The 13,787-nt window shown below is 51.2% G+C and overlaps 1 protein-coding gene across 7 annotated transcripts in view; it reads right to left on the bottom strand.

Moving 5' to 3' along the window:
• Window positions 1-3,292: 3,292 nt before the first annotated feature.
• Window positions 3,293-13,787, bottom strand: part of PYROXD2 (pyridine nucleotide-disulphide oxidoreductase domain 2) — a 32,773-nt gene continuing 22,278 nt past the window's right edge. For 3 of the 7 annotated variants that reach the window (XM_017880466.1, XM_017880505.1, XM_017880495.1), the window contains 8 exons: window positions 12,667-12,808; window positions 12,184-12,318; window positions 10,767-10,839; window positions 10,355-10,511; window positions 8,103-8,257; window positions 6,890-6,996; window positions 4,691-4,811; window positions 3,295-3,602 (listed from right to left, as the gene is read on the bottom strand). In XM_017880466.1, the coding sequence (XP_017735955.1) occupies window positions 3,532-3,602; window positions 4,691-4,811; window positions 6,890-6,996; window positions 8,103-8,257; window positions 10,355-10,511; window positions 10,767-10,839; window positions 12,184-12,318; window positions 12,667-12,808 (961 nt within the window). In that variant the 3' untranslated portion in view covers window positions 3,295-3,531. Of the gene's footprint in view, window positions 3,603-4,690; window positions 4,937-6,889; window positions 6,997-8,102; window positions 8,258-10,354; window positions 10,512-10,766; window positions 10,840-12,183; window positions 12,319-12,666; window positions 12,809-13,787 lie in introns of all 7 variants that reach the window. The other 4 variants (XM_017880475.1, XR_001887062.1, XR_001887064.1 and 1 more) reach the window with 4 other exon arrangements.

Genomic DNA, 13,787 nt, shown 5'->3' on the forward strand with positions numbered 1-13,787 from the left:
GTCAGCCACATCCGTCATTCCTCCCACAAGGAAAGCCAAATTCCTCCCGGAGCTGTAAACCTCACATCTCACTGAATCTCTGGACACCATCACCCAGGGGCTGTGAGATCAGGAGGGCCCGCTGGTAACGACTTAACCAGCTGAGGTTCCAGTGCACTTCAGGGGTTTACAGGACTGTGCCTCAAAGGAAGTGTTCCCTGCTGCTTTGGGAAAACGGGTAATTGTAAATCAGGTAACAATGAGGCCCTGACTTATTTATCCTTCTACAGGTTTTATGTACTAGGGCCAGCAAGGGACACATTTGCCCAGTTCATGGCTGATTTGCAGAGTCAACACTTTAGGTAAGACCAACCCGCCTTGCTCAGCGGGACGGCATGTGCTGGGGGCTTCGAGGAACCAGCGCACCCTGTGGTGCTGAGGCCTTATCTTGTCTCTCGGTCTGGACCAAATGCCATCTTTCAGAGACATGAGACACAGAATGAGAAGTCACCAAACAGTGGGAAATTCTTCCTCTTGGTGCTAAAAGTGCTTTTTCCCCTCTCTCCCTGGCCTCCTCCAAGTTCCTCCTCCTTTAGAGGGAACATTTGCCTGGAGAACAGCTGCACCCTCGTGATCCCAGAAATGATAGGGGACCATTAAAACAGGAACAGCGGCGATAAAAGAAGCTTTCAGGCCTTTGGCTTGTACTAATTAGCAATCAAGGCCAAAGCTGAACCCAATGTCCCATAATAAATTATGACACATCCTTACAAGAGAATATTAGGCAGCTATTAAAAATAATGTTTTCAAAGAATTTTTATGGCACCGAAAACTGCTTATGACATGAAGTGAAATGAAGGAAAGATGTAAAGCCCACATATAGAACACGGAATGCCAATGACCTGAAAGACTACCTGAAAATACTGTAAAACTGGAACTGCGATTATCTCTGCAGGAAAAATTATGTGTGCATTTTATGTTTCTCTCTTATTATATTTTAAACATTTCCTACATTAGGCATTCGTGGCTTTTGTTTATCAAAAATAAAATAAAATAAAGTTTTTTTTTGTTGTTTTGTTTTGTTTTGTTTTTTTTTTTTTGAGACAGAGTCTCTTTCTGTCACCCAGGCTGGAGTGCAGTGGTGTGATCTCGGCTCACTGCAACCTCCGCCTCCTGGGTTCAAGCAATTCTCCTGCCTCAGCCTCCAGAGCAGCTAAGATTATAGGTGTGTGCCACCACATCCAGCTAATTTTTTTTTTTTTTTTTTTTTTGTATTTTTAGTAGAGACAGGGTTTTACCATGTAACCCAGCATGGTCTCGAGCCCCTGACCTTGTGATCCGCCCACCTCAGCCTCCCAAAGTGCTAGGATTACAGATGTGAGCCACTGCACCTGGCCAAAAATCGTTATTTCTTTTAAAGACTAAGTCTGATGTGAGCTTCCCCAGGCCTTTGAAGATTTTCTATATTCATTTCTCCCTCCCTCCCTCCCTTTCTCCTTCCTTCTTCCCTCACTTTCTTTCTTCCTTCTTCTCTTTCATTTTCCTTTCTTTCTTCCTCCCTCCCTTTTTCTCTTTCATTTTTTCTCATTCTTCCTGCCTCTCTCCCTGCCTTCCTTCTTTCCTTCCAGAAAACCAGCAATATTGACCAAAAACAAATTTTCTTTTCTTTTTTTTGAGACAGAGTCTCCCTTTGTTGCCCAGGCTGGAGTGCAGTGGCGTGATCTCGGCACACTGCAAGCTCCGCCTCCCGGGTTCATGCCATTCTCCTGCCTCAGTCTCCCGAGTAGCTGGGACTACAGGTGCCCGCCACCACATCCGGCTAATTTTTTTGTATTTTTAGTAGAGATGGGGTTTCACTGTGTTAGCCAGGATGGTCTTGATCTCCTGACCTCGTGAACCACCCGCCTCGGCCTCCCAAAGTGCTGGGATTACAGGTGTGAGCCACCGCACCCGGCCAACAAATTTTCAACAAGCTCAAGAAGTTGATGGTACTGATGCTGAATAAGGGAGGGGGCTTGGCTACTTTGGAAAAAGCTTGGGGACCCAAACGTTGTTCTGCACTGTCCTGCACAATGCTTCTAGGGGCTAGTTTCAATTCTGGGTGCCAGGTTAAAAGTATATAGAAAAGACCACCTTCTGCAGAATACAAAATGACAAAATATCTTCACCAACAAAAGCCGCAGCAGCAGCTCCACCATGTACTGAATGCTTATCGTGTGCCAGATATTGGAGGGAAACATGACCTGTTGTCTGATGTGAGCTTTAAAATAACTCTTTTACAACTGAGAAATCTGAGTTTACCAACATTAAGTAATGAGGTGGATCTATTCGAATCTGTATACATTTGCCTAGGAAACGGAGGAAGAGAAGCTTTCCCAGGGAAGATCCTGCCTCATCTGCAGATGGGACGGCTTGGACTGTGGCCTTGGCTGCCGGAACTGGAGAAGCTGGCTGGGAGGGCTGCATTGCCACGGGAACTTTGGATGGATTTTCCTGGACAAGAGTGACAATTAAACTCGCTTTAGAATTATAGGGGTTTATATTGAAAGGTGTTGGTGGCACAACAGACTTAGCTCATGGCAGGCAGAGGTCTGAATGCTCTGGAATCAGGAAGAGTGGGCTCCCAGACAGCCTCAGTGGAATCCACCTTGCAGTCACCCTTGACTGCTTTTTGCCGGACTGGGAGATTCTGTGGCTTGAGATGCCAAGCACTGTTCAGGCCCATGGCCCCTGTGGGAGACTCTATGGATCATGGGGAAATTGGGTCCATTCTTATCATTTGCCAGGAATGTGACAGCAGTTGACTGGGCTCCACCTGGGCAGTCCTCCAGTTGGTGGTGGTGGGGGTCCCAGCCAAGGACAGGGGGATGCTTAGATCAGACTCTTCCACTGGTTAGATGGCCGGGTTTTTTTTGTTTTGTTTTGTTTTTGGTTTTGTGTTGAGATGGAGTCTCTGTCGCCCAGGCTGGAGTGCAGTGGCGCAATCTCGGCTCATTGCAACCTCTACCTCCTGGGTTCAAGTGATTCTCTTGCCTCAGCCTTCCAAGTAGCCGGGATTACAGGTACCTGCCACCACGCCTGGCTAATTTTTGTATTTTTAGTAGAGATGAGGTTTCACCATGTTAGCCAGGCTGGTCTTGAATTTCTGATCTCAAAGTGATTTGCCTGCCTCAACTTCCTGAAGTGCTGGGATTACAGGCACGAGTCACCATGCCTGGCCTTTAAATGGACTGCTTCTTAGCTGATGTAAGAATTATCAGTACCCCAGACAAGTCTATCCCACCAACTAACACAGAGAAAAAACACGAGCAAGTAATCTGTATGAAATATTAGTTTTAATAACACAGAATCAGTCCACGTATGGAGGCACGGGCGTAAGGTTAACTTGCACTAAATGTAATTCGTACATTTTTTCTAAAATAATAGCTTGAGCATTGAGGACTTGGTGGCCTTAAGCACTAACCCGAAGCTGAGCTTCCCGGGAAGGTGACCCAATGGAGCGCTTGGAATTACAGGGTGAAGTCTTCTTCCTGGGTCAGGGCTGGTTCAGGGTCACTTGCTCTTGAGGTCCCTAAAGGCCGCATGTGCTGCATTTCGCCCAGCAGCTCCCATCACACCTCCTCCTGGAAGGGAATCTCCTATGAACCAAAGCTCCGCTCAAAAACCCGCCAGGGTGGGGGGAGGGGGACGGGGCTTACAGAGATCCAGCAACAAAGCACAGTGGGGCTGCTTAGAGGGGTGCAGGGGCGTGGGCACTGGAATCGCCTAGGACAGACATTCAATAGATCCTGGCTCCCTCCAGGCTTCCCGCACCAAAGGTCTGGGAAGGGGCCAGGTCCACAGCCCACAGTCTCAATGGCTGAGGGTGGACCTGCTGGATGGGCAGATGCTTAGTAAGCAAAGTTAAAATTTCAGAATAAGGGGCTGGGGGGAGGGGGGAGATGTGGAAGCACAGACTCTTTCCAGGCGGACCAAGTCCACACAGCTCAGAGAAAGTGCGCATAGCAAATGACAGCCTCAGCCAGCTCCCTTAGGCTTGGAATGCGCACAAGAAAGAATTGTAAAGTTGAAGAAGTTAACTTTATCCATCCTTTCTGGTCTAAAATATGGATGGAGGCCTCTAATCCCAGCACTTTGGGAAGCTGAGTGGGGAGGATCACTTCAGCTCGGAAGTTCCAGACCAGCCTGGGCAACGTGACAAAACCCATCTCTACAAAAGAATAAAAAATTAGCCAGGCATGATGGCACACACCTGTAGTCCCAGCTACGCCAGAGGCCGAGGCAGGAGGATCACTTGAGCCCAGAAGGTTGACACTGCAGTGAGCTGTGATCATACCACTGCACTCCAGCCTGGGCAATGAGTGAAACCCCGTCTAAATATATATACGGATGGGGAATTTAGGGACATGGGTCTCTCACAACCCTGCATTGGAACGTGGTGAGATGCCTCCACCAGGACGCATCCCCAGGCCTCCTGAAGGGGAGGTGTGAGCTCAACTGTGGGCTGTGGTCAGCCTGGTGGAGGCAGCGGCTGGGTGCTCACCTGTGCATGGAGAGCTCTGAACACAAGGCAGCTTCTTATGGTGGGAGTTCCCTGCTCCCCTCCCTCTCTGCTGCCTTCATTGTTTATCTTCTTCCTCCTTCTCCAAGTCTCTGGCCTCCAGTGAGCCCTCCCAGTCCCCACAGGGTAGTGGGACTCCAGGTCACTCACCAGGATGAGCCCCACTTCCACAGAGATACAGGCCCTGGAGAGGGCAGCGGTAGCCAGAATGCAGGGGCACAGGGCGGGCAAAGTAGAGTTGGTCCAGGGACATGGCACAGTGGAATATGTTCTGCAGGGGCAGGGCCACAGTCATTAGCACAGGAGCATTACAGCCTTTCCTGTCCTGGCGGGGTTTCTTCCCCTCCCCTGTTCTCCAGCAAAAGTTCTTCTCCTTCCGGGATATTTTCTTGGGTTCTTAAAATGCAGAAAGGGAAGGAGATGAGATGGAACGGGCACATGCCCTGGCGCTGGGAGTGAAGTTTTCTAGAGGCCTTTTGAGGAAGAAAGCAGGGTGGGGAACAGGAACTGAACAGGAAAGAAAAGAGGGTTTTGCTATCTACTCTGCATCCCTCTCGCTCTGCTAGAAAAACAGAATCGTCTGACTTATTGTGGCTGCTGGCATGTGTCTCTGCGAGAACTTCCTCCTGTGGCCTAGGCGTCCACCTGAGCCCGGACCCCGGCGTCCAAGTTCCAGCAGGATCACTGTGAATGGCAGACAAGGGGCAACGGAGCCCGAGCACAGTTCTGCCCCCCTGGCTTGGGTGAGACCAGCCCCAGGCTGAGAAGGGAGGCAGCATAGGACAAGCGAAGGTCAGACTCAGGGGGCAGGTCTGGACAAGAAGCCCCACGTCTGCCGGGCATCACCACAGGAGTGTCCCCCCACTGCCCTCCTCACCTTGCCCCAAACTGAGGCCATCCTCTTCCCTCCAGTCTGCTCCTCGCCATCCTCCTGCGTCAGTGAATGACAGCACCTTCCTCCCCCTGGCCTCTGCACCTACGCTTCACATCACCTCCATCCTGACCCCCATGTGCACACTGTCACCAAGGCTTCTCAAGTCTGCCTGCCCCATGCCTGCTGTACCCAGCCATTCCCTTCCTTCCTGCTGCCTGGCCTTCTTTCCTCTACCCGGACCAGTGCTGTTCAGTGAACATGTAATGGGAGTTACATATGTACTTTTTGATTTATTAGTAGCCACATTTAAAAAGTAAAAGCAGAGCCTGCTGTGGCCTGTAATCCCAGCACTTTGGGAGGCCAAGGTGGGAGGATCACTTGAGCCCCAGAGGGGCTCAGCTACTTTGGTCCCAGCTACTCAGGAGGCTGAGGTGGGAGGATGGATGGCTTGAGCTCCAGAGGTCGAGGCTGCAGTGAGCTATGATTGCACTACTGCACTCCAGCCTGGGTGATAGAACAAGACCCTATCTCTAGAAGGAAGAGAAGGGAGGGAGGGAAGGAGGGAAGGATGGTAGGAGGAAGGGAGAGAGGGAGAGAGAAAGGAAAGAAGGGAGGAAGGAAGGAAGGAAGGTAGGAAGGGCAAGTTGATGAATTTAATGTCAATAACATATTTAGCTCAATATATCCAAAATATTACAATTTCAACATGTAATTAATATATAAATTATTGCTGAGATATTTTATATTTTTTTCTATACTGTGTACATTCTACACTTGCAGTACATCTCACTTTGGCCTCAGATTTTTCTTTTGCTTTTCTTTTTTAAATTTTCTTTTTAGAGATAGGGTCTCATTCTGTTGCCCAGGCTGAAGTGCAATGGCGCATCACAGCTCACTGCAGTCTCGAACTCCCAGGCTCAAGCGATCCTCCTGCTTCAGCTTCCTGGGTAGCTGGGACCACAGGTACACACCACCACCCCTGGCGATGTTTTTGGTTTTTTGTTTTTGTAGAGATGGGGTCTCACTATGTTCCCTAGGCTGGTCTCTGGCCTTGCAAGTGCTCAGTAGCTGCAATGAGGCAACTGAGCCTGGCCTCCTAACTGGTCTCCCTGTCTCCAATCTCTAGTTTTTGATAAACTGAAGTCTGAGGACATGCTGCTGCCTTGAGAAGGGGGTACTCTCTCTGAAGAAAGTCAGATGGCAGAGCCAGCATGGTTGTCAAGGCAGAGGGCCACAATCCTGGTGACCTTCTCAGTGGGGCTGTCCTGCCTGTGTTTCTGAGTCCTCACTAGGGATCCCCCATTCCCTCGATTTGACCACTTCTCTGCCCTCTTTCAGCCAGGGTCCCTGCCACTGTCCTCCCTTCCTGATGAAAGCTGAGTATGGAGGGACAAGATAAAGCAGAGAGGTCACAGCCAGGAAGTGAGGGCACAGAGGGAATGCTGTGGTGAGAGACCCCCTAGGCTTATACGCACCCCTCCAGGAAGCCCAAAGATTCTCTCCAAATCTGGTGGTGTGAGGATGTCTCTGCCAACCACAGAGTCCTTGAAGCCAGGGGCATAGACCTCGATGCAATCAAACACTGGGGTGCCAAAAACAGAGAAATGAGATGGTGTTAGGAAGAAGAGGAGACACTAAGGGGATACAACTTGGCAAATTTACTAACAGTCATTAAATTACACACAGACATGGGTTTATTTTATCATATGCAAATTATACCTCAACAGGTGAAAAACAAAAATCAGCCCACAAGCAAATGAATAACTCATCCCAAAGATGCATGGGCAGGCCAGTCCAGTCCCCAATTTTCCCCACTTCCCTACCCCAACCCTAAACACAAAGCTGCTTGTCTCCTCTTGCATATGCAGCTTTTTTCACCTCATCACTTTCCACAAGCTCGCCCTTTCTTTCTTTCTTTCTCTCTTTCTCTCTCTCTCTCCCTCCCTCCCTCCCTCCCTCCCTCTCTCTCTCTCTCTCTCTCTTTCTTTCTTTCTGAGACGGAGTCTCGCTCTGTCACCCAGGCTGGAGTGCAGTGCTACGATCCCGGCTCACTGCAACCTCCGCCTCCCGGGTTCCTGCCTCAGCCTCCGGAGTATCTGAGATTACAGGCATGTGCCACCACCCCCTGCTAGTTTTTTTTGTGTTTTCAGTAGTAACGGGGTTTCACCATGTTGGTCAGGCCTGTCTTGAACTCTTGACCTCAGGTGATCCACCTGCCTCGGCGTCCTGAAGTGCTGGAATTACAGGCATGAGCCCCCATGCCCGGCCTGCTCAAGCGTTTCTCTTGCTTGGAATGCCCTTTGCTGCCTGGCCAGCTCCTAGTCATCCTTGGAAACCCAGCTTGACCGTCCCTTCCTTTGAAAGCCTTCCTTGTCCCTCTGGCTCATGTTTCTCCTTTGGTTCATGCAGTCAGTTGTGCTGTAATGACAGGTTTCTTAATTTGTCTCCTCCATCCCTTGCTAGGCTGCGAGCAACTGGGGGGCAGGAACTGTGTTTTCTTGGCTTTCTTAGCCCAGTTCCTGACCCCAGCAGTCATTCACTATGCTGACTTGAGGTTCCCTCGACTATTTCCTCCCTTTGGGACGTCATCTGCAGCTGTCAATCCTGAATGGGGCAGTGAGGAGGAGCAGGCCCAGTCGGGTCGCAAGCCCGGCCGGCTCTGGAGGCAGAAGATGCAGCTGTCTTTACCTCTGTCTGCATAAGCGTCTCTCTCCCGCTCGTCCCAGGCCTTGCCTCCAGCCAGTGTGTAGGGCGTGTACTGAGTGAAGAGAGAGACTACGTGGCAGCCGGAGGGAGCCAGGGTGGGGTCCAGCGCAGAAGGGATGCAGAGCTCAATCATAGGCCTGTGCGGGCAGGGAGGAGAGACGGCAGGTCTAAAGAGCAGCAGTGTGGAGGGAAGGGCCTCTGAGATGACTTGGGGCACAGTGGAGAACCTGAGATGACACCAATCCTGGGCGACTGTCGCTGTACAGCCACAGTGGTTGTCCACTTGCACTGGCTTAGAAGCCGCCAGCGTGATCCAGAGCACCTGTGAGGAGCTGGCCTTGCCCAGACCTCCGAATGCATGGCCTGTCCTTGCCCGCCTTCATCACACGCTGTGCTCTAACCACAGCTCCCAAACGCAAATGTCTCCAAGGTCCACACAGACAGTGGGAGTGTGGAAAGAGGCCAGGCCTAAGACAGCAGGCGCCCAGGCAGCCAGATTTCAGCCAGGCTTTAGCGGCCTGACTGCCTTTTCCAGAGCAGACCAATGGAAGACAGAGTTGCTAGGGCTGCCTCAAGCTCCAGCAGAGCTGTGACCTGCTTCCCACCCCACCACCTTTGCCTGCCACACCTTTTCTACCTGGAGCACATTCTCCCTCTGATCTCCAAATATGAGTCTCCTTCAAGGCCACGGGAAACGCCTCTTCTCCCTGCGTCCCTCAGCCGCAATATTTTTGCTGAACTTGGATGTCCACCAGGGATCTCAAACGTCCCCCGTTCAAACCCCAATGCCTGATTAGCCTCTAAAATCTGCTCCACCCCCGCCGCCTCTTCCTCTCTTCAGTAAATGGAGGCACCATTTCACAGTCGCTCCTTTTTATTACCTACTTCCCACTCCCTGTCCAACAGCAAGTCCTGTTGGCTTCACCTTCAAAATACACCCAGTCTTCAGTCCCTTCTCATTACTTCCACTGCCCCCACCCTTGTCCAAGCCACTGTCCACTCTAACTTGGATTCTGCAACAGTAACCCATTGCAACAGATGCCTTAACATTTTCTCCACACCGTGTCCAGGCTGGTCTTTCTAAAGTATAAGGCAGATTCTGCACAAACTTTCCTGGAGTAAGAGCCAGGGCAGTTGACAAGATCCAGCACAATCAGATACCCTTCACTCCCAGGTGCTGTCTCTCCAGTCACTCTGGCCTCGTCCCTGTGCCTCCTACACAGCAATACGCTCCTGCCCCAGGGCCTTTGCACCTGACCTTCCCTCTGTCTGGATGTTCTTTCCCAGGTACCCACAAGATCTGTATCCTCACTTCCTTCCGGTCTCTGCTCAAGTGCCGCGTTATCAGAGAAGCCTTTCCTCCCCTTCCCTGCCTATTTTTCTCCGCAGTGCTCATCATCAGTGCTTACTTGTTGATTGTCTTCCTCTCACTCCTGGATAGAAAGTCAGCGACCTGAGACCTTGTTGGCTTTGCTTGCTGATCTGTGCCCAGTCACTGAACCAAGCCTGGCACAGAGTAGAGACCCCAGAATATTTATAAATGGATGAATGAACTTTGCCCTATACCCTTCTCTCCAGAAGCACATCTTCTTTACCACATGCTGTAAATATTTGTGTACCTGTCTTATCATAAGCTTCGTGTCGGTTTCATGCCCCTGCCCTGCTAGTTCTCCCAGCTCGTACCTAGTACAGAGCCCGGCACTGAATAGGTTTTCAACAGTGTGTGCTGGACAGCGGACAGGATGGAAAGGCTCTTGCTCCTATAGTGCCCCTGCCTTTTCTGGAAGGATGGAAATACAGCTGCAGTGGGAGGTGGGAAATGCTTTTAGAAGTTTTGCAAGAAGGCAGCTTATCAGAAAAAGAAAGGCTACGGAGCAGGGGACTGAGTGAGTGCGTGCCCCCTGACAGGCTCTGAGTGAGAGAACCTCCTTTGCTCTCCCAGAACACATTTTCTCATCTTCTTCCCCAGCCCCAGCACTTTCCCGGGCAGCGCTCTGCCTCTCTGCCCCTTCCGCTAACCTGAGCTGCTCTTCACCCTTACCTGCCCTGGTCCTCAGATTTTTCACCTGGGATGTGCTTCCTGTCCTTAGAAGTTAAGTATGGATTTTGGCAGATCCTAACTCACTATGAAGGTTGAACGCCAGCCCTGATCCCTGCTGTGTGTGGCATGGACAGCCCCGCCTCCCAGGCCCACGTGGAAGAACATCAGGGGATGTTCTGTCCAGGACTCCTACCTGTGGGAAGGCAGGCCGTCCATGGCGTCTTCAAAGGCCTGATGAAGGAAGAGGGTGTCTTCACAGTTCAGGTGGATGGAGCACTGGTGATGGGGCAGTGGGTGGCCCCTGGGAGCATTGGGGGCCGCCAGGAAGCTGGGCAGCCTGTCTACGGCCACTGAGGGATCAAAGAGGAGGGTCAGGTCTTAGCCCCCCAAGGTCCTCCCTCTACAGCCAGCACCCTGCTACCCTCAGTGGTGGATGGGAGTAGGAAAGTACGAGCAAGTGTTTCACCTTCTGACCAGGCTACAGGGGGACATGGGCTGGAGGTCAGGGAATGGAGATGATGACAGAGTTCAGCTGCCCCCCGCCTGGAGGCTTCTCACTCGGATGGGTCAAAGAAGATAGTGCTGCAATGTAGTGTGTCTCTTACCATTGATCTTGGTGACAGGCGACCGGGTGTCCAGCTGAGAGATTTTCTCCAGGAACTTCTCAGGAAGCCATTCCTGGAAGGAGAAGCCTCCATGAAAGCCCCTAGACGTCCAAGGCCCCACGGAAGCTGCCTTCTTTCTTTGCTCAGGAAGATCCCTCAGTCGCTCCCTCTGGAAATCCTCTTCATCCTTCAAAGCTCAGCCAAAACCACCTCCCCTGTGAAGCCTTTCTAGATCCCCTCCCACTCAGCTCTAACCACTTCCTCCTCTGTGCTTGGCCAGCAGTTCTGACTGTGAAATAGTCCACACCTCTCCCTGCTTGCAAAGGGGACAGTGGTTTGCAGGTCTCTTTTCACTACTGGTCTGTAAGCTCTTGGAAGCCTCGATGATCTCAGAATTGGCTTAACAAGTTTCTTTTTACTGATGTTTGCTGAATTTTATTAATGGACTCACTCAGAAAAAGTAGTGCTTTTCCCCTAAGAATTGCCCCCAAGAATGGTTGGGAGCTTCATGCACGTATACATGTTATCATATCTTTTGGGCACAGGGAAAGTCAATTGCAAAAACTGTCCCCCAAAGCTCACCCCTCCCTGTTTGCACACCCGTTTCTGTGTAACCTTGTAGTGCCCTCACACTCTGACTCTGGGCTTGGCCATGAGACTTGCTTTGGCCAATGCTAGCAAACAGGATGCAAAGAGATCAAACCACGTGATGCTTGCATACATGCTTGAGCTTGCCTGCTTTTGCCCCTTGCCAGACCCTGAGAACATGCCTGGACTACTGTGCTGCGGGAGGACAGACACACGGGGCAGAGCCGAGTCCCCCAAGTCATCCCAGCAGAAACTGTCCTGGACCAGCCACCACCGGCTAGCTTCCAAGAACATGAAGGAGTCCCGCCAAGATCAGCAGAGCCGGCAAGCTGACCGGCAGCTGACTGCAGATGCATAAGCCAGCTGTGAGCAGCTGAAATCCACCAAGATCAACTGAAGTCTCCAGTTCTGGGTGCCAGTATTTCTTATTGTATGCCCAGAAGTTTTGTGGCTCTTTTAATTAATTAATAATCATGGATAATACAACAGATAGTTGACACATACAATGGAATTAGAGCTGTTGAGAGGGGAGAAATGAGGAAAGTAGGAAAGTTGTGGAAACAACTCTAGATTGAAAGTCAGACCTGGGTTCTAGCTCTGGCTCTGCCAGTGGCCAGAATCTTGGTCACTTCACCTCTCTGGCCCCTTCTCCTCACCTGTGAGGCTTCTTCCCTGTTTGCTACCTGCCCTTACCTGCCTGTTTCCCAAATGCAGAGACTTGGCTTTTGCATCTCACACCCTGATGCAATCCTGGCTCCCTCAATCCCCACAGATTCCAACCCCTGTTTTGGCAGACATCTAAGATCCACCCTCCTGCCCGCAGTCTCACCTGTGGCGTCAGCTTCAGGAAGGTGATCTGTGGTGATGTGTTGGACAGCACCACCTTGCTTCTCACCTCTGTGCCATCTTCCAGCACAACTCCTTGAACACAGCCTTCACTGTTGACCTGCACCTTCACCACTGTCTAGCACCCATCAGAAACCCCCAGGAAGGGAAACCCAGGTTAGATCTTGTGGAATTCCCATGGTCTGTGATGGTCCTAGGCATTCGCAACTTCTTCATCCCAAACCCACCCCATCAAGTTCTGCAGCTTCTCCATGAAGCCTCGGCTTCTCCATGAAACACTCAGCCTCAGTTCAGTGACCAGTGGTTAGCCACTAACAGGCTGCTTGATCGTAGTCTCTTGATTCTGCAACCCACCCCCTCACAGCTCCTCTGTTCATCAGTAAAACAAGGGACCTTCCAAATCTGAGACTTGGTTCTGTCCTGGGATCCTTGCCAATAACTGGGGTGGGGTAGAGGGGCCGTTCACCTTTTCAGTGAAGATGCTTGCTCCATGGGTGGTGGCTGAGCTTGCGATGGCATCAGAGAGGGCACCCATGCCCCCTTGGACATAGCCCCAGGCCCCCTGCATCCCCTCCAGGCCCCCCATCACATGATGCAGCAGCACATACCTGAGGACAGACCATCCAACTCAGACCCTGGAGGTGGGATCTCATCTCCCCAGAGTTGTAGGTGCAACTATTCCTTTCCATCTTGATCTTCAGCCCCTCCCTGCCACCATCCAGCCCTTTCCCAGTAGCCTTCAATGAGCTCAAGTTCTTGTAAGAGCCCTTTGCCTTCTCTACACTGACTCCCCAGCAAGTGTGTCTATGTGCATAGCTTTATTACCAAAAAGAAGGCAACGATGCCCAAACCTGCAGCTCCAGCATTCTCCTGAGCTCCAGCTCCTGTGTCTAACTACCCACAGATATCTCCATTTGGACGCTTTCTTGGTAGGCATCTTAAACCCACCACCTTTTCCCCATTCTCCAGCTGCTTCCGCTTCAATCTTTCCCATTCCAGTGAATGACACCTTTCCATAGAAGGTTCTGTTTCCAACAGAAACCAGGTGTCAGTCTTGACCGCTACCATCCTTCCCCATCTATGTCCACACAGCAACGCCAACTCAGCCTCCAAAGGGCTTGCAAGGCCACCCCACCTCTCAGCCTCTCTTCTCTTCCTTATGCTGCTGCAGTAGTGCCCCTCATTGGAACCCCTCTCCCACACTTTCTCCCCTGCAGGTCTTTGTCCACATATATCCTGGAGCCTTATCTTAAAGCCCAGCTGTGCTCCTGCCACTCACTTATCGCCATTCCAAACCTCCCTGGCTTGGCGCTGCTCTTAGGGAATGACCAGTCTCCTAGCAGGTGCTCCAGCCTCATCCCTCATCCTGTCCCCTCTCTGTACCCTATCCTCCTAACTAACAGAACCACTAGATTCCTGGGTAGATCACACGTTCTCTAACCCCAGCATTTCCCCTGCTGTTCTGTCAGCCTGAAGCCCCTGCCTCCCTCATCTTGTATTTTGCTAACTCCTCTTTGTCCTTTGGGTCTCAGATCAAATACCTCTTCCATGTGGAGGCTTCTCTGACCCTAGATCAGGCTGTGTTCT

This window comes from Rhinopithecus bieti, unplaced genomic scaffold (assembly GCF_001698545.2).
Source record: "Rhinopithecus bieti isolate Rb0 unplaced genomic scaffold, ASM169854v2 scaffold_425, whole genome shotgun sequence".
In the NCBI taxonomy this organism is placed as follows: domain Eukaryota; kingdom Metazoa; phylum Chordata; class Mammalia; order Primates; family Cercopithecidae; genus Rhinopithecus; species Rhinopithecus bieti.